Source organism: Sceloporus undulatus, chromosome 6, assembly GCF_019175285.1.
Source record: "Sceloporus undulatus isolate JIND9_A2432 ecotype Alabama chromosome 6, SceUnd_v1.1, whole genome shotgun sequence".
NCBI lineage: Eukaryota > Metazoa > Chordata > Lepidosauria > Squamata > Phrynosomatidae > Sceloporus > Sceloporus undulatus.
Genome location: NC_056527.1, coordinates 111,371,043 through 111,394,239, shown reverse-complemented (window position 1 = coordinate 111,394,239; position 23,197 = coordinate 111,371,043). Strand labels below are relative to the sequence as shown.

At 42.6% G+C, this 23,197-nt stretch overlaps 3 protein-coding genes across 3 annotated transcripts; all 3 read right to left on the bottom strand.

Annotated features, from left to right (window-relative positions):
- Positions 1–4,608: 4,608 nt before the first annotated feature.
- LOC121933840 (olfactory receptor 4K1-like) lies at positions 4,609–5,598 on the bottom strand. Its single transcript, XM_042473832.1, has one exon. The coding sequence runs from the start codon at positions 5,596–5,598 to the stop codon at positions 4,609–4,611; it is 990 nt and encodes a 329-aa protein (XP_042329766.1).
- Positions 5,599–11,004: 5,406 nt separating this feature from the next.
- Positions 11,005–12,036, bottom strand: LOC121933839 (olfactory receptor 4K3-like). The gene has a single exon (XM_042473831.1). The coding sequence runs from the start codon at positions 12,034–12,036 to the stop codon at positions 11,005–11,007; it is 1,032 nt and encodes a 343-aa protein (XP_042329765.1).
- Positions 12,037–19,367: 7,331 nt separating this feature from the next.
- On the bottom strand, positions 19,368–20,282 carry LOC121933838 (olfactory receptor 4N5-like). The gene has a single exon (XM_042473830.1). The coding sequence runs from the start codon at positions 20,280–20,282 to the stop codon at positions 19,368–19,370; it is 915 nt and encodes a 304-aa protein (XP_042329764.1).
- Positions 20,283–23,197: the final 2,915 nt, after the last annotated feature.

Here is a 23,197-nt window from a genome sequence, read left to right as displayed (position 1 = left end):
GTTGTTCAGGGTGGTCAGGGAGCTAACTCAGCTCCCTCCCACCCTGAACCAGATCCTTGAACCTTCTAAGGCCTGCTGTGACCGTTTTAACGACTTTTTTGCGGATAAAACCTCTCGGATAAGCGAAGGTCTTGATGCCGACATTCAAGCAGAACCTAGAGTAGAGGTGTCCAGAGCCTCCGTGGACTTTATTAAACTGGTTCAGTTTGAGTTGGTAAGTACCGATGAAGTGGACAAGATCCTCGGAAGTGTTCGGAAGACAACCTGCTCTCTCGATCCCTGTCCCTCGTGGCTAGCGGCCCAGGGGGGACCGGCGGTAACTTTGTTGTTACGCCGGATTATTAATACATCTTTGAGGGAGGGCCAATTTCCATCAGAACTTAAATTGGCCATTGTAAAACCTATTCTAAAAAAGCCCTCCCTCGACCCCCTGGTACATAATAATTATCGGCCAGTTTCGCTGCTGCCATTTTTGGGAAAGGTGATTGAGAGGGCGGTTGCAATCCAACTTCAGGCGGTCTTGGATGAAACGGATTATCTGGACCCATTTCAAACTGGCTTCCGGGCGGGTTACGGGGTTGAGACGGCCATGGTCGCCTTGGTCGATGATCTCCGTCTGGGCATTGACAGGGGAAGCGTGTCCCTGTTGGTGCTCTTGGACATCTCAGCGGCTTTCGATACCATAGACCATGGTATCCTTCTGGGGCGCCTGGCAGAGGTGGGAATCGGGGGCACTGCGCTCCAGTGGTTCCGGTCCTACCTCTCTGGGAGGTCCCAGATGGTGCAGCTGGGAGACGTGTGCTCCGATAAGAGGGCCCTTAAAACTGGGGTCCCTCAAGGAGCCATTCTGCCTCCCATGCTATTTAACATTTACATGAAACCGCTGGGAGAGATCATCCGGAGACATGGGGCGCGGGGTTATCAGTACGCTGATGACACCCAAATCATTTTCTCTATGTCTCCGACTGATGCAATGACTGAGGATGGTATCTCTCCTCTCGTGGCCTGTCTAGAGTCAGTAATGGGCTGGATGAGGGAAAACCGACTCAAGCTGAATCCAGAGAAAACGGAGGTACTAGTGATAGGTTCCCCTGGTCCAGGAATGGCGGTGGTTCCACCTGTCCTGAACGGGGTCACGCTCCCTGTGAAGGACTCCATGCGCAGTCTGGGGGTGCTTCTTGATTCGTCGCTTCACCTGACTGCTCAGGTGAATGCGACGGTCAAGAGCACCTGTTATCAGCTTCGGCTTATTCGCCAGCTGCGCCCATACCTGGCCCAGAGGGACCTAGAAACTGTTGTACATGCTCTGGTAACCTCGAGATTGGACTTCTGCAATGTACTCTACATGGGGCAACCCTTATATCAAACCCGGAAGCTACAGATGGTGCAAAACATGGCAGCCAGGCTGGTCACTGGTGTTTCCAGGAGCAGCCATATAACACCGGTGCTGAAAGATCTTCACTGGCTGCCTATTCGCTTCCGGGCCCAATATAAGGCGTTGGTGATTACCTATAAAGCCCTAAATGGCTTGGGTCCAGGATACCTGAAGGACCACCTCTCCCCGTATATTCCGTCCCGCACCCTCAGAACATCCGGGCAGCTATTACTGAAGGTGCCTGGGGCTAGGCTTACCTCCGTCACAAGGCGGACATTTTCCATCGCCGCCCCGGCCCTTTGGAACACGCTGCCCGCCAAGCTCCGCTCGACTACCTCCCTGGCCCAATTTAAAATGGAGTTGAAAACCTTTTTCTTCCAGCTAGCATTCCCCGCATAAAAAATCCTGTGGGCCTCCCTCCTCTTCCGTGGCCATGAGGATGGGCTACTGGGACTTTTGCTGGTTTTATTTTATTTTTGTATATTGTATGGTGTTGTTTTTAACTATTGTACGCGTACTGTAATTTTATGTAAACCGCCCTGATCTATGGAAGGTGCGGTATATAAATAAAATTTTTATTTATTTTATTATTTAAAATATGGCAGCCAGGCTGATCGCCGGAAAAACTAGGAGTGACCGAATAACACCCATCTTAAAATCTCTTCACTGGCTGCCTATTAGTTTCCGGGCACAGTACAAGGTGTTGGTTATAACCTTTAAAGCCCTACATGGCTTGGGTCCAACCTATTTGAGGGATCACCTGCTTCAATATAATCCGCCCCGCACCCTCAGGTCCTCTGGGAGGAATCTATTGCAGCCTTTAAAACCCAGACTAACTGCTACCTCCCAGAGGGCCTTCTCTGCAATTGCTCCCAAACTATGAAACAGTCTGCCGGACGAGATCCATCAAATTGCCAGCTTAGACAGCTTTTAAAAAGCTGTCAAGACAGATCTCTTCCGGCAGGCCTGTCCTGAATAAAGTGCCCGGCCACAGAATGACTACCCCCCACATCATGTATTAGCCCACCGCTCTGTCCTCACTGTATTTTATTGTGTTTTTAATAGATGTTTTAATTGTTATTATTATTATTAACCTTTATTTATGAAGCGCTGTAAATTTACACAGCACTGTACGTGCAATCTTTTTAGTTAGACGGTTCCCTGCCCTCAGGCTTACAATCTAAAAAGACAAGACATAGAAGGAGAAGGGAGTGGTGGAGGGAAAGGGTAAGAGGTCCAGCAGTTCCTCTTTACCTCCGAGGCCTGGACCAAGGCAGATGGACTGGAGGGAGGGCTTGGCTTCATAATGGATGGTTAATCATTTTCCAGGGAAAATACATAATCTCAAGTAGGATAATGCATATACAGTACATAGCAATACAGGAAATGGTTTGATAAACAGGCACCAAAAGAACATCAAATAGTAAGCGACAATTATGCAATACCTGGGAAGGCTTCTCTGAACAGGATGGTTTTCAACTCCGTTTTGAAGCTGGTTAAAGAAGTGATGGCTCTTGCTTGTGGAGGAAGAAGGTTCCAGGAGTGAGGGGAAGCAAGTGAAAAGGGGCGAATCTGGGATGGGGCAGAGGAGATCCTGGGCTGAGACAGCAGACCTTGACTACCAGAACGGAGGGCCTGAGTGGGAAGGTGAGGAGAAAGAAGTTCTGATAAGTAAGGAGGGGCCAGTCCATGGAGGGCTTTAAATGTCGACAGCAGGAGCTTATACTGAATGCGGAAAGGGAGGGGGAGCCAGTGAAGGGATGCCAACACAGGAGAGATGTGGTCAGAACGGTGGGCGGAAGTGATAATGCGTGCAGCTGAATGCTGGACAGAGATTAAAGGACGGAGGTGAGAAAGAGGAAGCCCAGCCAGGAGGACATTACAGTAATCAAGTCGTGAGATCACTAGGGCATGGACCAGGATCTTGGCAGTAGAGGCGGAAAGATATGGTTGGATTTTGGCAATATTGTACAAAAAGAATCTACAAGCCTTGGCTGTGGTCTGGATCTGAGGGATACACGACAGAGAAGAGTCAAAGATAAAACCAAGACTGCGGGCTTGCTGGACTGGTTGAATTGAAATGTTGTCCACCGAGACAGAAAAGGAGAGTTGAAGGGTAGACTTAGGAGGAAAGACAAGAAAGTCTGTCTTGGACATGTTGAGCTTCAAACGCCGATGGCGCATCCACTGCGAGACAGCTGTGAGGCAAGACGAAACTTGCTGTTCAAGCCTTGGAGAAAGGTCAGGGGTGGAAAGATATAACTGGGTGTCATCGGCATACAGATGGTAGGAAAAACCAAAAGAGCTAATGAGTTTTCCTAAGGACAGTGTGTAGAGAGAAAACAGAAGGGGACCCAGAACAGAGCCCTGGGGAACTCCAACAGATAAGGGAACAGGAGAAGAAGTCTGACCCCCTGCAACTACTGCAAAAGATCTGCCAGACAAGTAAGATCTAAACCAGTTGAGAACAGAGTCTGAGAACCCAAGGTCAGAAAGTATATTAACTAGAAGAGAGTGATCAACGGTGTCAAAGGCTGCAGACAGATCAAGAAGGATGAGAACAGAGTAAAGGCCATTAGCCTTGGCCTGTAAAAGGTCATTCGAAATCTTAGTGAGAGCTGTCTCAGTAGAATGCCTTGGGCGGAAACCAGACTGAAAGGGATCGAGGATGGAGTTGGCTTCAAGAAACTCAAGACAGCGAGAATAAACAACCAGTTCCAAAAAGAAGAGAAATCGGACGATAGCTAGACAAATAGGAGGGGTCGAGAGAAGGTTTTTTCAGAATTGGGGAAATGAGAGCATGTTTGAAGTCCGAAGGGAAGGAGCCTGTAGAGAGAGAGAGACTGAAGATATGGAGAAGCGAGGGCAATCAAAAACAAATTATAATTTGTTTAATCCTGTTTTAAGGGGGGGGGGAATTTGAGACATAAATTTGTAAATGTGGATTTTAACATGTTGTAGCCGCTTTGATTGTCTTGTCACAGAAAAGCGGGATATAAATAAAAGTTTTATTTTATTTTTATTTATTTTTATTTTTTAAAAAGACAGACATTGCATACTCTTGCATACCACATGAAATTCTAACTAACATGAAATACTACCTGTATAGTTTTAGCTGTTTCTTTCTAATCTGTCCCTCAGCTCTATAAACTCCAGCCTCACTCCTCGCATTATATATTACCTTGTAACAATGACACTCAATTAAGGCTGGGCCTGAATGGAAGACTCTTCTTCTAATGTTTCCGACATGCCAGCTCTCCTAGCTGAATGGTGGCAATCTGAGCAGAAACCATTCCAGAATGTTTTGTCAACAGCACCCTCCGCATGGCAGCTTTCATCTCCTTGTTCCTCAGAGCATATATAGCAGGGTTCATGAAGGGGGTGACTGCCGTGTAGAAGACAGAGAGCACTTTATCAGTAATGAAACGAGTATTTGGCTGCAGGTAAATAAATATACAAGGCCCAAAATACATGGTGACCACAATGAGGTGAGAAGTACACGTGGAGATGGCTTTGGCGGTTCCTTCAGAAGTGCTCCGAGAGCAGATTGTGGAGAGAATGATTCCATAGGAAGAAAGCAAAGCAACAAAGCCCACCAGTGAAATGATGCCACTGTTGGTCATCATCATGACTTCCAGGGGGTACATATCAATGCAGGTCAACCTGATGAGAAAGGGGATGTCACAGAAGAAGTTGTCCACATGATTGGCCCCACAGAAGGGTATGTTAATAACGAAGCCCAGTTGAACACTGGTATGGAGCAGCCCACCAGACCAGGCAATGAGGACAAACACTATGCAATGACGCCTGCTCATGCGTGAGCCATAGTGAAGCGGATGGCAGATGGCTACATACCGGTCATAGGCCATAAGCACCAGCAGAAGCATTTCGCTGCCTCCAAAGAAATGAAGGAAAAAGAACTGTGCCATGCATCCTTGGAAGGAGATGACTTGGCACTGGGTCAGGAAGTCAACAAGTGCCCTGGGGGTGGCGACAGAGGCCATACAGATATCAAGGAAAGCCAAATGGCCCAGCAGGAAAAACATTGGTGAATTAAAAAGCCTGGACTCGCAAAAGATTGCCAGGAGGATGAGGATGTTGCTGAAGACAGTAGCCATGTAGAGGAAGAGGAAGATGAAAAATAAGAGGAGCTGAACTTCCCAGGTCTGGGAGAAGCCCAGTAGGACAAAGTCAGTGAGCTTAGTCTTGTTTTCCCACGCCATTCACTTTTTACCTGACAGAACAGAGAAAAGAGAAAGGAGACAGTAATGAGATGCTTCCACCAAATGAAATCAATAAAAAGTAAAACCATATTTCATATTGATTGGAAGTAACACCCATATCTTAGTGGAACCTAAATGATCCATTCCACTAGTAAGATACAACACATAGGAGCTCACACTGCAATAAATTCCACTTTTAAAATAACACAGGAGTTTTTGTTATTTATCAACACAGTACTTTTTAAAACCCTTTGTTTGGTATAATAAACTTGTTAGACATTAAGGTATCACATGGCTGTTTAGCTTACTTTATACTGTTATTCCCAACTAGATTACAATCACTGAATTTACAGAAGTGTTTATTAAGCAAATTCAGGTTGATTCAACAGATCTAATCTATTCAACATTAATAATAGGATTTGAGCCTCTGATTTCTTCTTTTGCCAGTTGAATACTGCTATTCTTCCCACACATTCTTTCATGCATTCATTCATTTGAAACACTCCTTTGGCCCTTTTGTTGTTCCAGCTCCTCATTCACAAGAGTAGAGGAGGAATCAACAGGCCTAAGAGGCCATAAGCTGCGCCAAAGCCACGCTGCAACCCTAAGGACAGCTTCTGGCTTCTTAAGATGTGGGTGTCATTTAAACAACATATCTCCAAAGTGACCCAAAGCAGCTTTATTTTGGCCTGTCTGTTTGGGCCCATCCTGTATGAAAAAAGTAGCATAAGCTTTTCTAGACTTAGGCCCTGTGCAGGCCAACCTTAAAGGCTGGCATGGGAGTGGAGTTGGAGCATAGTGTCCATATGGCTCACACCCCGACTCTGTCCCCATGGCGCTGTTACGTCACGCACTGTACTGCATGGCAAGTGCGTCACATGCTCCTCCGGCGCTGCGTCCAAACAACGCAGCACTGAAGGCCGTGGCACCACAGCCATTGTGCCCTTTACAGGTCCTTTTCCTGTGGTCCTGATCTGGCTGCAAAAGGAGCAGCTGCACAGCCCCTAAGTCTATGAAAGCTTATGATACATCTCTTATGAGATTTGTTACACTGCTGTATTGTGATAATCTGTTGGATAAATAACATCAGAGCAGATGTGAGTATCATGCCTTCCTTTGGATCCCTTTGCAAAGCACTAAGAAGAAAGAAACCTAAACTTGATTCTCACAGTCTGGTCCTGGAAGCTCATGAGGTGGTGAATCTCCTCTGGTTTTTAGTTTCAGCTTTAAGGTAGCTATTCAAGATGTTGAACCCAGCTTCCAAAGAGGCCCTGAATGGTGTTTCTAATCTGTTTTGTTACGTTCTTCTGCCCCAGCAACAATTGTCAGGCAGCTGAAACCTAGCAAGAAACAGCTTGGGTGATTGTTCTGAGGGCTGGACTAGACCAGGTTTTGAATTCCCAACTCAGCCATAGAAACATGCTGAATGATCTTGTGCAAGTCACACTTTCTTAACAAAAGAGAAAGGCAATGGCAAACCTCCCCTCATAAATCCTGCCAAGAAAACCCTAGGATAGTGTCACCATAAGTCAGACTTTGACCTGAAGGCAACAACAACAACACAACCTAGCAATACTTACACAATGTTATCAGAGGGATAAAATGGACTGAGGATTGGGTGGTTTTTTTGGGGGGGGGATATCTCAGAGACATATCTCTTTCTTTCTAGACTGTTAAAATGGAATAGCAGTAGATTTAATAGCTAACAATTTGTCCTCTTATTATTACAGCCAAAGCTTGGAGGTAGCAAAATTCACTACTTTCTCCTAAAATGTAAGGCTGGTCTGAAAGCCCATTTGATGAGTCTGCAAGGTGTCTTCCTACTTACCAGAGGCATCTTTTTATTTTATTTTTTAAAATAAATTTTATTAATAGAAAAATTAAACACCCAGACTTACACATACATGGCACACACAATAATCAAAATCACAAAAATGAATTAACACTTAAAAAACGGACAATCCGCCCCCCTTTCCCCAATCCTTCCCCACCTTAAAACATATAACAAAAACAGCATCCCCAAAAAAGAGAGGCATCTTATAAAAAAGAATATAACAGTTGTTTTTGCAAGTGAAAAGTGAATAGTCTCACCTTGTGCCCAGTTTGTGTGTAGAGAAGAAAGCCCCCTCAGCTGTTTTCAAATTCTTACCACCTTGCCCATTCCACCACAAGTGCCTTGAAGAGTTTTGGAGCAATACCGTCTGAGAATCTGCATCAGAAGAGAAAGGATGGGGCCAGCTACATCTTCTGCCTCTGAGTTGTGTGGAGATGATTTATCATCAGTTTTCAGAGGGAAGGATGAGTAGAGGAAGAGCAAATCAAGAAGAAACTAAGTTGGGGCAAGCTTGTAGTTGAAAGTGGGTTTTGTGGTTCTGTAGGGACTTGAACCCGAGTCTCTCAAGACCCTGTCCAACCTTGCAACCTCTACCCCACACTGCCTGATAAAAAATGCACCTTTTCTCTTTCCCCTACTTGCTTTGAGCTATAGCTTCCAACCTGTAGGGCACGCCCTTTGGAAGCATCCATACCAAGAAGAGGCCCAGAGGGAGACACTTCACTCCTGCCATTCTCAAGGGACTTCATTAAGACATGTAGTGTTGAGGGTTAGAGAAAGAGGGACAGGAAGACAGACAGGGACTAGACATTTTAGCTTCCAACACTAAATAGGAGGAGCTGGGCTCTCCTACTCTAAACACCCTCATTTTGAGAAGTTCAGCAAGATCAGGCTTAGTAAATACGTAGATGGAAGAGGAACAGGGAACATCAGGCATCTCCAGGCAGGACCTGGAGAGAATCTGGTCAAAATCTCCTACTGAAGGGTGGCCAGTATTGACAACCTAACTCAGTGTAAGGCAGCTTCCTATGCTGCTTTTGTTGCAAACTCTAGTGAGCATTCCTTCATGGTTGCTTACTACATGCGGTTTGAGTGTTGAACTAGGACTGTGAGGGACTGGTGTTTGAATCCCTGCTTGCCCATAGAAACCTACTGAGGCCCTCTTCAGACCAGCCATTAAGGCAGCCTGGGAGTGGAGTCAGGGCATCGCATCCAGATGATGCATGCCTTGACTCCGCCCCCAGGGTGCCATGATGCCATGTGCCACTCCACATGGTGCATGGCATCATGGCGCTTCTGCAGCGCTGCATCCAAACAGCAACATGGTTATGGCACGCTTTCCAGGGCACAAAAAGGAGCCGCTTTTTGTGCCCTGGAAAGGCTGGATCAGGGCTGCGGTGTGTGTTGCCACAGCCCCAATCTGGCATGAAAAGGGGCAGCCACAGGCCACTCCTTAGGGGTGGTCTGTAGAGCCTCTGAGTGACCATGAACAAGTTATAGTCTTTCAGCCTCAGAGAAAGTCAATGGCAAACCTTTTTTGGAAAAAAAATTGTCAAGAAAACCCTGTGATAGCTTTTCCTTAGGATTGCTCTAAGTTGGAAATGATTTGAAGACACACAATAATAACAACATGGAAGAGTTTTTTTCCCTTTCTTTCCATGGGGAAGCTGCTGTAGTCTGCTATAGCTTCAGGCAGAAACAAAGAGTCTTGCAACACCTTAAAGACCAAGAGATTTTATTAGACACACACTTTCACAGACTACAGTCCAGTTCTTCAGAATTATGGCTTGATGTCTCCATTGCTATAGCATTATACACATAACTGCAGGATATATGTGTGATCAGTGGGGAGAGATTTGTTCATTTATTTATTTGCTGGCATTTCTGAGTATCTCAGGGTAGCGCATAATAAAATTAATTTGAACAGTTTAAAACAATTTAGAACAGTGAGAATAATTCAGAGGCTGAACACACATTAAATAATTTAACATTTAAAATAGGATAGACTAGGTAGCAGTTAAAATAATTTAAAACAATCTAAAAGCACTTAAATGTGCAAATTTGGACAAGGTTGATTGTGCCCAGCAAATAGCCAGCCTTTTTACTTGTCACTAGACTGCTGCAGTATTGAGCCACAATCAGACTTCTTAAGTAAAGATATTCCAAAACTGCAGGGAAGGTCTTTTCCCATGTTGTTTTCTGCATGGCGTATACTGTTTTCTAATCAAATCAGCTGTGATGAATTTTACACAGACCAAATAACCAATTACATAGTTTTCTTCTGTGCAGAAAACATTTTATGTTCAGGAAGTAATATTATGCTGTTTTCTGCATAAAACAACCACATATGAATTTTGTGCAGAATAAGTTCCAACCTGCAAAGATTTTAATCAATCCAAGATTCTTCACAGCAGGGTTTCTCAACACTCAAAAGCATGTTTTCCAACCATTTCCCAAATATTTTTTAATATTCTTTCCATCCCCATATTTAGTGGAGACAGGGAATTGAAGTGCAAAAAGTACAAACAGTGACCATTCCTTTGTAGTCAGTAGAGATCAGGACATGTATGATTTTTGCATTATTCTCCCATTTGAATTTCCTCAAAGAATATGAAAAAAAATTACAAACTTTGGTGTGTTCGTTGGAAATAAACTGGAATAACCTGTACCAGCCAAACTCCATAGGTATAGCTGTCCTTCCCGGGATAGACAGGAATAAGTTGTTATACATGCCTGCCACAATCATGTTGCAGGGGAGGCATGTCTCAGAAAGAACAAGCAAATAAAGTGGTAGAAATATTAGTTTAGTAACAAATTCAGTTTAATTCTTTGGCTGAAGAAACTACCAATTCTTGAATTCCATAGAATGGAAACATGGCAACACAAGTGGTATTGAAGTGCTATAATTGTGTAGTGTGAAAGGGCACCTGGATCTGGATACACAGCATTGTTCTTATTTCTTCCATGCTGAATGCGAAGGCATTTTTAAAGTTCTTGGAGTGAACTGCAATGACATTCTCATTCATTCCTGGTGATAAGTAACAAACAAAAGTTGGATGGCATCATAGACGAGACGTTGTTGATCGGATCGACCTATTTTCTGATCATAAAAGCCTGTTAATGGACCTATTTATGCCAATATTTATTTATTTTGTTTATATCTTTGCATCCTGATATTCTGGCAGGAATATGGCACTCCAGGAAGATAGCAATGATAAAACCACTGCTTGAATTTTGTTTCTTGTGATCCTCCGAAGATCCTACATCATGCAGTTCCGTAAATCTAATCATTAATGCTTTGGTTACCTGGAGGTTAACCCTTAGTGGCTAAAATAGCTGGAGGATACCATTATCAAAGTCTGTTAGTGAAAGGAAAGCAGGAAAGGATCAACCTAGTCTTTCTGTAGGAGGTTAAGAAGCCAAGAGAGTGTTCTAGAAAGTTGGACAAAAGTGGAAGAAGTCATTGCTGTTCTAAACTTTTCACACCATTCCTTCTATCAAACTATTACCTTGGTTTTTGGTTTCCCATCCATCCCTCATCTCTTCAAATTCCCATCTCTGTTATATATATCTTATGGCCCTGAAATAAGGCTGGGCTTGAAAGGAAGGTGGATTTTCTTGTGTTTCCAGCAGGCTAGCCTTCCTGAATGAACAGTGGCCATCTGAATGGAGACCACTCCCGAGTGTCTTTCAAACAATCTTCCAATGGCAGCCTTCATCTCCTTGTTCTTCAGAGCATACACAGTAGGGTTCACAGAAGGGGTGACAGCTATATAGAAGACAGAGAGCACTTTATCAAAAACGTAACGGGTATAAGGGCGAAGGTAAATAAATATACAGGGTCCAAAAAACATGGTGACCACAATGAGATGAGAAGTACATGTGGAGATGGCTTTGGAGGTCCCCTCAGAAGTGCTCCGAGAGCAGATGGTGGAGAGAATGAGTCCATAGGAGAGAACCAAGGAAACAAAGCCCACTAGTGACATGACCCCACTGTTTGTCACCATCATGACCTCCAAGTTGTAATTGTCAGTGCAGGCCAACTTGATGAGTAAAGGGACATCACAAAAGAAATTGTCCACATGGTTGGGCCCACAGAAGGGCGCATTAACGGTGAAGCCCAGTTGCACACTGGTATGGAGGAGGCCACCAGTCCATGCAACAAGGATAAACCCTATACAGTGGCGCCTGCTCATGCGTGAGGCATAGTGGAGAGGATGGCAGATAGCTACATACCGGTCATAGGCCATGAGCATCAGCAGAAGCATTTCACTGCCTCCAAAGAAATGGAGGAAGAAGAGCTGTGCCATGCAGTCTTGGAAGGAGATGGCCTGGCGTTGGATCAGAAAGTCAACAATAGCTCTAGGAATGGTAACATTGGCCATACAGAGGTCAAGGAAAGCCAAATGACCCAGGAAGAAAAACATGGGTGAATTTAAAAGCCGTGGATCCCGAATGATTGCCAGGAGGATGACAATATTGTTGAAGAGAGCTGCCACATAGAGGAAGAGAAAGCAGATGAATAAAAGAAGTTGGATTTCCCATGACTGAGAAAGACCCAGAAGGACAAATTCGGTCAAATTAGTCCTGTTTTCCCATTCCATTGACTTCCTACCTGTTTGTAAGGAAAGAAGAGAGAGAGAGAGAGAGAAAGGAGACAGTAAGAAGTATACTTCCACTGTAATATCAGATAAAGTCAAGAAAGAATATATCCATCCTTCACCCGCCTTTATTCTTGGTTGGGTCTCCTTCTTTGGAGGTTTTTAAACAAAGGCGGGATGGCCATCTGTCAGGGGTGCTTTGATTGTGAGTTCCTGCATGGCAGAAATAGGTTGGACTGGATGGCCCTTGGAGTATCTTCCAAGTACCTATTTCTATGAATCTATGATTAAGTAGAAGTTTGGGGACCATTTCTCAGAAGTGCTTGAGCCATATATTCTGGTTTGGCAGAATGGGGTTGGATTAGATAGCCTTTGTGGTTCCTTCACGTTTCTCAAGAATGAGCTGGGACTGTTTATTGTCTTTATATTTTAATTGTGTTTCATCTGTCTAATAGTACAGTAGTTTTAAATAATGTTAATAATGTCAATAGTTTAATCCCATTTTGATTTTTTCACTTTTTGGGTAGGATTTTAGCTGTACTGTGTTTTTTTTAAAAAAAACTGTAAGCTGCCTTGAGTCCCAATTTTGGGGGAAAACAATTAATAATAATAATAATAATAATAATAATAATAATATATGTGCATTTCCAACTCCATCGCTATATTTGAAAAAGTAGATTAATATCCACAAAACTTCATGCTAAAATAAAATAGTCTCTGAGGTACTGTTTGATTCCCTAATTCCATCATTTTATGCTGAAATAGTCTATTAAGGCTATATCTATTCCATATTGCATACAGAAATAAAGAAATCAGGGAAATGTGCCTCATATATCTAAAAGCAACTGAAGAGTGCAGTTAGACTGGAAAAGGAGTAACATTATCCATCCTGAAGTTACAGTTGTGATGTAACTTAATTATATCTTTGTTGTGTGGAAAAGAACTAATTGCAAGTTACTAATTACTGGAATTAGTAACTGTATGTGTGGGACCATTCGTTCATTTAAAACATTCCTTTGCACAGGGACGTAGCCAGGATTTTAGGAAGGGGGGTCCAGACTAAGTGCCACTATTATAATGGGGCTTGGGTGCAGCGGCGCAGCAGCACACACCATTCATTTTTCTATTGGAAGGGGGGGGGGGCCGGGCCCCCACCACCCCCCCCCCTTGGCTACGTCCCTGCTTTGCACCTTCTGTTCCCTCCCCACATTGGCAGGAGCAGAAGAGGAATGAACACCTAACAATTTGTTTAGAAATACATTCTCTTATTCTGTATCTCGATAGAGAGTAGAGGAAGTAAATTAATAGTACAATTAATTATGCAATGTATCAGACACAATATAATGTATTTTAATAAGTGAAACTCAATAAAAATATATTAAAAAATAATTTGCTTTGCACAGAGAAAGTGAGAGTTCAAAAAGTGCATCCCAAATATATAAAAGTAACTAAAAAGTACAGCTAGACTGCAAGAGGAGTGAGGTTATCCCTTGTTAAGTTACAGGCATAACATATGTAAAGGGAAAGGAGTGGGTTGCAGGCTACCAATTGCAAGAATTTGTATCTAGTTATTTCTAAGGGGTTTTATTTCAAAGGTCCCTCTGTGCTGTTTTCCTCTATATGAATAAAAACAATTATTAACTGTTAAAGATATTCAGAGCAGAGCAATCTTTTTTGTAAATCTGGATGCAATAGAATAAGTGGGCTTAGCTGGATCCCTCATGCTTCACTTGTAAGGTTGCTGCTTAAGAATTTTCCAGTAGTCCATAGCAAAACAAATGCAAACATCATGCCTTATTTTGCAATTTTTTTTACAAATCATGCAGATGGATAACCTCAGAAGAAAGAAAGCTAAGCTTCAGTCTGGCTCTGGAAGCTCACGGCTTCCTTGTTGGTGGGATGAGGAATCTCTTCTGGGTTTTCATTTCAGCTTTAAGGGATCTATCCAGAGGTGTCACCCAATGTGGACTGCATCCCCTGCATCCCTTAGTGACACCCCTGGAGCAATCCTAGGTCTTGAATCTTATCTCCCGAACAGGTCTCCAATGGTAGTTATAAACTGTTGACTTTGCAAGTTCTCTTCCTTAGCAAAAATTGCAGAGATCTCTAAATCTAGCAAGAATTAGTGTGGTAAGTGAGGATGTTTCTTCCTTCTGCCCAGTGGCAGGGCTGGCTGGAGAGCTACTTTGAAAAGTCTGCAATAAGTTTTTATAAGAGCAGGGGGGTCTTTTCCCAAGAAAGGGAGAGAAAAATGGAGAATGAAAGAGCTTTTTTTTTTGCATATGAAAAATTGTCCTGTTTTTTTTTTTGTTTTGTTTTTTTTTAAGGGGCAGATTATCCTCAACTGTTTTGAAATTCTCACCTACCTCCAAATTCTAGCACAAGTTCTTTGGAGATTTCTTGAGCAACTTCTTCTGAGGATGAATGGAGGAACGGGAAATCATGAAGGAATGAAGTTGGGGCCAAAATGAACTGCTCATTAAGTTTGTATTTGATGGTGAGTTTCATGGCTCCATAGGGACTCGAGCCTGGATTTCCCAAGTTCCGGTCCAACCTTTTTAAAGCTACATGACAGTGCCTGAAGGACAAGGGATATCTTTTCTCTCTTTCTTTTTTCCTTTCCTACTTTGAGATATACCTTCTCGCCCCTTTGGAAGCACCCATAGGAAGAAAGTGCTCCAGAGAGCTAAGAAGGAGACACTGTCATGCTGTCTTTCTCAAGGGACATCATTAGAAAAAAGTAGTATTGAGTGTTGAAGAAAGTGAGAAGGCAGATAGAGAGACAGATCTGGGGTCCAGATGGAAAATTATTTAATTTTTTTATTAATTTAATATTTTGTAGATAATAAAATCCAAAATACACAAAACAGGGATATCTTTATTGGTCAACCAAAATGCCCAAAATACACCATGCAAGCTTTTGAAGTGCCACTGGCTTCATAGAATCAAACAATCATAGAATCATAGAATCATAGAGTTGGAAGAGACCACAAGGGCCACCCAGTCCAACCACCTGCCATGCAGGAACTCACAATCAAAGCATCCCCAACACTTGGCCATCCAGAGTCCAGTTCCCAGGATTCCTAGCACTGAGGCAGGGCAGTTAAAACTGTCTTAAACTGGAGTATTTCTGCAGTGTGTTTTGGACCTGAGAAATCATAGGATTTCATCTGGGTCCTGGGCTGATGGCAATTTTTCTGCTGACAAAGATGCTTCTGTTTGTTACTTTTCCATTGCTTTTCCATAGCATTTTGAGGATTTTTTCCCCCTTTTTTTTAGGACCGATAAGAGAATGGGTGGAAAACTGTGGGGGAAAATTGCATCCAAAATGCCCCTAGAATCTGTGACTCAATGCACTCACAAAGTAATTTCACCCTTGCTTGTTACCTGACTTTTGAAATGTAACCTTGCCATGCCCTTGTTACCCCATCCCTCTAAAATAAAGTAGTTATAGATTTAGTTTACTTGTAGCTTGTTATTTCCATGCCCTAAATATTAATACAGAGTTATTATACAAATACTGTTATGTTGTTACAGACATGGTCCAAGGAGATGGAATGGCAAAACAAACTAAAGACACAAAGCAAGACATTGGTCATTGTATTCTAGTTTTATTTGTTTGTTTTCACACAAAAAATGTATTTCTTCAACAATCTCCACATGGTAATTTTGATCTCCTTGTGCTCCCATATGTAGATCACAGGGTCCATCAAAGGGAAACGTTCACCACCTTTTCAGTGAGATAGTCCAGGGAGGGATGGCAATAGGTGTAGATGGTTGGACCAAACATGATGAAAGTAATGATAATGTGAATGATACATGTCAAAGAGCTTTTATTCTTGCCTTGAACAGAGTCTGTCCTCACTATGTAGAGCAGGATCTCATAGGAGATGAGAAAGATGGTGACATGTCATAGTGGCCAGACCTTTGTTGACAAACATGACAAACTCTAGAGTGTAGGTGCTAGTGTAAGCAAGCTTTGTGATCTGGGGGATAGAAGAGAAGACATTGTCCAGCTCATTGATACCAGAGAATGAAAGTAGGATCGTAAAATGACATGGATGCAGGGGCATCTCTAGAGAGGTGCAGGTGGTGTAGACCACAACAGGGGACAGCTTGGTGGCGGTGAATACCTAGTGGGCTGGTCGCTCATTGCCCACCACAATGAGCCCATCATTGCCTACCTGCCACCAGCCAGGATCTCTCAGCAAAAAGGAAAGAGAGAGACATGGAAGAGGAAAAAGATACCATCACTGCAGAGCATTACCCTATTCTCCTTTCCATCCACTGCACCACCCTCCCATCTGGGCAGCTGCCCAGCCAGCCTCAGGCCTTTCCAGGTCTGGCAAGGCAGGCAGGTGAGTGAGGCAATGAGAAGGAAGGGAGGGCAGGGCAATCTGCCACCATCCCTCTGAAGCCCATTCTGAGTGGCAGGTGTGCAAATGAGTAAGGCAGCAGGAGAGAAGGCAGACCAGGCCAGACCACTGGCACCACCATCACTTGGCAGCCATTTCTGGGTTTGGCAGAGGTGGATGGGCAAGTGATGGGGCAAGTGGGTGAGTGAGGCAGCAGGAGGGAAGGGAGGGCAGGCCGCCACCAGTCCTGGCAACCCTTTCTCTTCAATGAGGGTGATGCCATGAGTTCCTGCACTGGGTAACATCAACCCTAATGATGCCATTGCCTGGGTTATGGAGTATATGAAACCTCCAGCTACTGCCTTAGCCCAGCATAGCACCCTGGTCACCATTGCATAGTACAATAATGACAAGTGGCCACATACTGATCAATAACCATGGGAACAGACACACTTGGGAAATGAATGACAAGTATCTGAGTGTTGTACCCTCCATAGAAGATGGTTCTGCAACTAGGAAAGAGCTTGGATGGAGGGATGACAGAGTTGTCACAGTTATCTACGAAGGCCAGGTTTGTCATGAAAAATGAAACAAGATTTGGTCATTCTTTATTATCACTGTAGGATGTCTGAAGGTTGGAGGTTGAAGAGCAGGAGGAGGACACAGAAGAACAGCTGCAGCTCCTGAGTCTGTGCTAATTCTTGAAGACGAAATTCTGTCACTATCATTTGAGTCCTGTTTTGAATTCTCTCTTAGATTGTACGCCATGGGCAGGTTTATTTTATCTATTTTATTATTTGCATGTACAGCGTTGTGTACATCTACAGCGCTATATAAATAAAGCATAATAATAATAATAATAATAATAATAATAATAATAATAATAGCCTTGCATCAGAATAAGGGAGGGGATGTTGATTAAGAAATAAGCATAGCAATCCCCTCCTTAATATGCACAATACATGACTTGATATTGATGAAGCCAGTGAGTAACTTAGAGTGCATCTACACTATAGAAATAATGCAGTTTGACACCACTAATTACCATGCTTTCATCCTACGGAATCCTGGGATTTGCGGTTTGGTGAGGCACCAGCAGTCTTTGGCAGAAAAGACTAAAGACTTTGTAAAACTACAAATCCCAGGATTCCGTAGGATGGAACTATAGCATTTCAAGTAGTGTCAAACTGCATTATTTCTGCAGTGTTCATGCACTCTTGGCCAGGAGAAGGTCAAACTGAATTATTAGTGGATGGTATGATGGGACCAAGTGGTTTATTTTTAATGCTGGAACCAGAGAGTAATACCATATGACAGATCAACATGTCATGTCGCATCTGGAAAGAGCAAAATGTGACTAAGCATCTCATGCTTCTTATAACCCAAGAACCTGTTTTAAAGGCGTGGGAACTACCCATAGGTTAGATCAGTGGTTCCCAACCTCTTAAAACATGTATTTTCCAGATGCTTCGTGGTCGCTCCAGGAAAATGAAAGAAATAAAAATTGAATGAAATTAAAGAATAAGAAACAAAAAGTAGAATCAAAATAAGAAAACTAGAAATGTGTATGACATACTATAGGCGTCTTAGGGGCTCCACCATAGAAACTGATTCTAAAAAAGGCTCCGCTAGTCAAAAAGATTGGGAACTCCTGGGTTAGATTAAATGGAAACTATTAAGAATGACTATTGGTAATTGAATCATTCGGCCAAAGAACAGAGTGCTGCTTACCCACCTATGAACTTCACCAGAAATTCCTTGAATTTCTATCATTGACTCTGTGTGTGGCTCTTACTCAGTAATGGCTTTATTCTTTGAAGATGTACTTTCTCTGCTTCCTGATTGCAACTAGCAAGAAGGAGAAAGTATAGGCAAATGGATTATGGAAAGCTCAGCAAGACAGAGAGAAATGTGTTAATACTGAAGAATGAAGTAGAAGTCTTTTTCAGCTTTAACATCTGGTTATTTTTGGCAATTTACAATGCTGTTACTACGCAGACATAAGGCACCACAACATGGATAGCCATTGTTTCGCTCTCTTATGAGAATTCATTGCTGTCCAGCATTCAGATGCAGCAAAGATGTTATGTTTCTATCTATCTCAATTATTCTATCAAGCCAGCAGTGTATAAAATAGTTACTGGATACATTCTGTGGGGTTGCTGCACAGTCCAAGAAACAAAATTTAAAAACACAATTCAACAATAATATTTTTAAAATTTTTCTTCACTTTTCTCATGATATACAGGTTGAGTCTCGGTTATCTGAAATTTTGGGGCCAGAAATATTTTGGATTTTAGATATTTTTGGTTTTGTATCAATGAAATATCTTAGAGATAGGACCCAAGTCTGAACACGAAATTCATTTATGTTTTCTGTACACCTTGCATACCTAGCCTGAAGGTAATTTTATATACAATATTTGCAATAATTTTGTGCATGGAACAATTTGAACCATCAGAAAGGAAAAGTTTCACTGTTTCAGCCACCCATGTTGACAATTTTTGATTTTGGAGTATTTCCGATTTTGGATTTCCAAACACTCAACACTCCATGCAGCAACTCTGACAAAAGTGACTAAGATTTAATGATTTTATAAAGACTCCACAGTTGCTGATAATGGCTAGTATCCTATTGGTTTGTTCCAACTAGAGTAAACCTATTCAGTCAGTTGTTGATTAGTCAACATAGGTAAATGTCATTAATGGAATGGGGTTATTCTAGTCAGGAGTAACAAAAAGATTTAGGCCAAAGAACTGCTGAAAGTTTAGCCCAGCAAATCTCAGTAAAACTATTTTCTTCTAACAAGGGATGGGATATTCAGGTGAACTGTCCACAATATGCCACTGATCTGACATGGCTACTAAACAGTTAGTTAAATTCAGCTGTGTCAATACAGAGTCTAAGTAATGGCAATAGACAAACCAAACAGCAGGCTAAATTAAACCCTTTGCCAATATATCCTGATCACTCATTTGTCTAGATTGCATATTTCTTCAGGATTTTCCACATGGCAACTTTGATCTCCTTGTTCCTCAGTGTGTAGATCATGGGGTTCATCAAAGGGAAGACCACTGTATGGAAAAAGGCCACCGTCTTATCAAAAGGATAATCCAGGAATGGACGGCAATAGATGTAAATGGCTGGACCAAACATGATGAAGGTAATAATGATGTGAGTGATACAAGTGGAAGAGGCTTTGCTCTTGCTTTGACTGGAGCATGTCCTCACCTTCACCAGCAGTGCCCCATAGGACACGAGGAGAAGGATGAAGCACGCAGCACTGACCAGGCCACTGCTAACAAACATGATGTACTCTAGAGCATCAGTATTGGTGCAAGCCAACCTAATGATCTGATTGATATCACAGAAGAAATTGTCCAGCTCATTTGGCCCACAGAAAGGGAGGGCAATGATGAGAATGACCTGGATTATGGAGTGTATGAAACCTCCAGTCCATGAAGCTATCACCATAGCCCAGCACACTGCCCTGGTCACTACCGTGGCATAATGCAATGGGTGGCAGATGGCTACATAACGGTCAATAGCCATGGCAATGAGAAGGAACATCTCTGCACCACCCAGGAAATGGATAAAAAAAAGTTGGGTGATGCAGCTCATGTAGCTGATGGTCCTACAGCCAGAGAAGGCATTGAGCATGATCTTTGGAGGAGTGACACAGCTGTAGCAGATGTCCAGCAAGGCCAGGTTGCCCAAGAAGAAAAACATAGGGGCTCCTAGATGGGGATCATTCCATATTGTCATGATGATCAGAACGTTCCCGGGGAGGATGATGACATAGAAGAGCAGGAGGAGGGCACAGAGAAACAGCTGTATCTCCCAGAATGATGATAATCCTTGGATAATGAACTCAGTTACAAAAGTGTGAGTCATATTTCCCATCCTTAGCCCTGCAGTGGAAAAACAGTTAAATGGGAAATGACTATAGTATATTCCCCCCACTCTTCATTTTATAGATCTCTTGATTATTTATTTATTGGCTTATACCCTACCTTTCTGCTGGGCTGAAAGTCTCCAAACATATGTGAATTAGATGAGTCAAGTGGGCAAAGAAAGCATAACTGGGAGCCCCACTGGATTTTCCAGCTAGGATGTGAAAACCTGGTTGACTGGTTTATTTATTTCTTATTTTTTATTTCTGTGAATAATTGCAATTAGTCACTTCCATGTCAACTGAGAGGTGAATCCACTCTGAGTTTTAGTATGACCTTAAAAAGAATTATCCAAGGAGTTGGGCCCTATCCGCACAGTAGGTTAAGCCTCAAAAATACTCTTCATTCTATTCAAATAGAATGTGATCCCACCACACATGATCCAGAGGAGTTCAAGCTTGGACTCTATCATCAGCATCGCCGATCATTAGACATGCTGGTTGGAACTAAAGGGATTTGTAGTCCAACAACATCTGGAAGGACCAGAGATCCCCCACCACTCTAACATGCTCTTTCAGCAGTTCTCTAAGAATGAAAGAATGTTACCAGCAGTGGCAGCTGGTGGCTCCTGTGTCAGTGGAGTGGTGAATCGCCTTCAGATTTATTCCAAATATTTCCCTATCACCAACTAGGTTCAGTACCTTGGGCAGCTCCTTTAGAGTTCAAATTAAAACTTATAGTGGATTCACTATCAGACACCACAGGCAGCCTCACATAGGTCCAAAACACAATGCAGAAATAATCCAGTTTGAGGCCACTTTAGCCTCCCTGGCTAAGTGACAGGGAGTCTTGGGAACTGTAGTTTATTGGGGCACCAGAGCTCTCTGACTCTAAATGTCTCACAAAACCACAGTTCCCAGAATTCCCTAGCATTGAGCCAGAGCAGTTAGAGTGGTCACAAACTGGATTATTTCCGCAGTGTATTTTGGACTATAGTTGGCTGTACGCCCTCCCCACTCTCTCTAGGATAAATCCTAAGCATTATTTTTCTAGCCATTCTCCCCTTTTATTCCTCTGGTCCCATTGTTCGCCCTTCTCTCCCATGGAAATCTATTTAGTCCAGCTCTCTTTCTCCAACAGCAGCCAGCCAGGACAGGAGATCATGCCAAGAAGCTTGTAGATGGGCAGAATGGATGTTGCAACTCTTTCTGCTAGTTCTTCCACAAGTGTAGCTACAGGGCAGAGTCCAAAATGAAGGGAGTGCCTCTCCAATAAGAATTCTTCCCCTCCCCAAATGAATTTTTTTTCCATCCCTGAAATTTCTAGCATTGCAGTAACTTAAAACCTCAGTTGGGAATTAAGATATACAGTTTAGGCATTTGAAAAAAGAGGTTGGGCAAAGTCTGCAAATGAAAGAGTTCTTTATTTGAATGATTTTCAGTGTCTCATTTTATTCAGTGCTAGAAATGTGTGGACTGCAGAAAAAAATCACTAGGTGCGGGGGGGGGCAGAATTTTTATTGGGGGAGCAATGTTCTTATTTTATCCCCTCCTATAACTTCACCCCAAATGAACCCAAAACAATCCAGTAAAGTCAATAAGAGAGTCACAGAGAAGATCTGCCAGCTGCATCACTCTTCAAGGATGGAAGTCACCCCACCATCTTAAGTATTGGTCTTATAAATATTGCAGAAATAAAAAGTAACACCCAATAAAGAAAAGAAATTATATTGACATTAAGAAGGAAGAGAGTTTCTTCACAGCTAAAACTATGACCAGGGGGAAGGCTCTTGATGTATCCCACCCTTGTTCTACAAATAACATTAACAGTCAAATCTGGCAGTTTAGAGATTTGTCTGCTTAGACCTTTATATTAACAGGGTTTATTTTTTTTTTTAACAAAAATGTTTAATACTTTTTCTGTACTCCAAGAGAAGTCTTTGATAACCTTTTCTGGATATGTCACTGATGTGAATATAAAATAAAGTCATGCCATGGAGATGTTAAAGATACATATAGGATCTCTGGGTTAGCAGTCAGGCAGCTCTATTCCCAACTTGAATTCAATGGCACTATCCTCCTTATCCCCTCTGACTGCCATTACCAGCAGCTAGAGCCAAATGGAGGCTTCCCTTTCTTAATATGGATTAATATGTTATAATGGTGCTACTCATCCTAGCCACTCCATGGACAAACACCTATAGTGTCTGGAAGTCCCCATGTCTGAACTTTAATCCAGAGGAGCTATCCAAGGGGCTGAACCTATTTGGGAAATATGGAGCCAATTCACCATCCTAGTGACTTGGGGACCACCAGCCTCCACTTCCTTGAATACTATCTAACATGAATTGATCGAATAAGCTGCCCTTTCAAGCCCTTTCAGAGCTAGCCAGGATCATCACCGGATGGAAAATGGTTTCTCAAAAGTTAATCATGTGTCACAAAAAGTGCCTGCTTTCCTCTCTCTTATTTCTACCACCAATCAATCCTACCCTGGTTCTTGTTTTAGAAGAAAAGAAAAGGAGACATTCCTCCTTTGGTCCACTTGCTCTGCACCATGCTAGCTTTTAAAATTGATTTTTTATTATGTAAAAATCATATTAAAAAAGGAGAAGGAAAGAACTCTAGAATATGCAAAGAGAGAAGAAAGACAAATGCACAATAGTGGAGAGAAAAATTAGTCAATTTCTCTGTAATGTGGTTTCCCCCCAACAAAACCAGTAAATGTGCCCTCCTTCCACAGCCATTAAAATGGATCAGATGGCAATTGAGATTTGATTTATTGGTGAGACTGGAGGCGAGGGAAGAAGAAAATAAGTTCCTGGTCTTGAAAAATGCTTCCAACAACTCCTTTAAAGATTTGAAATGGTCAGATAGAAAATGTGGCCACCCATTACACTTCTCACCTCATTCCTCT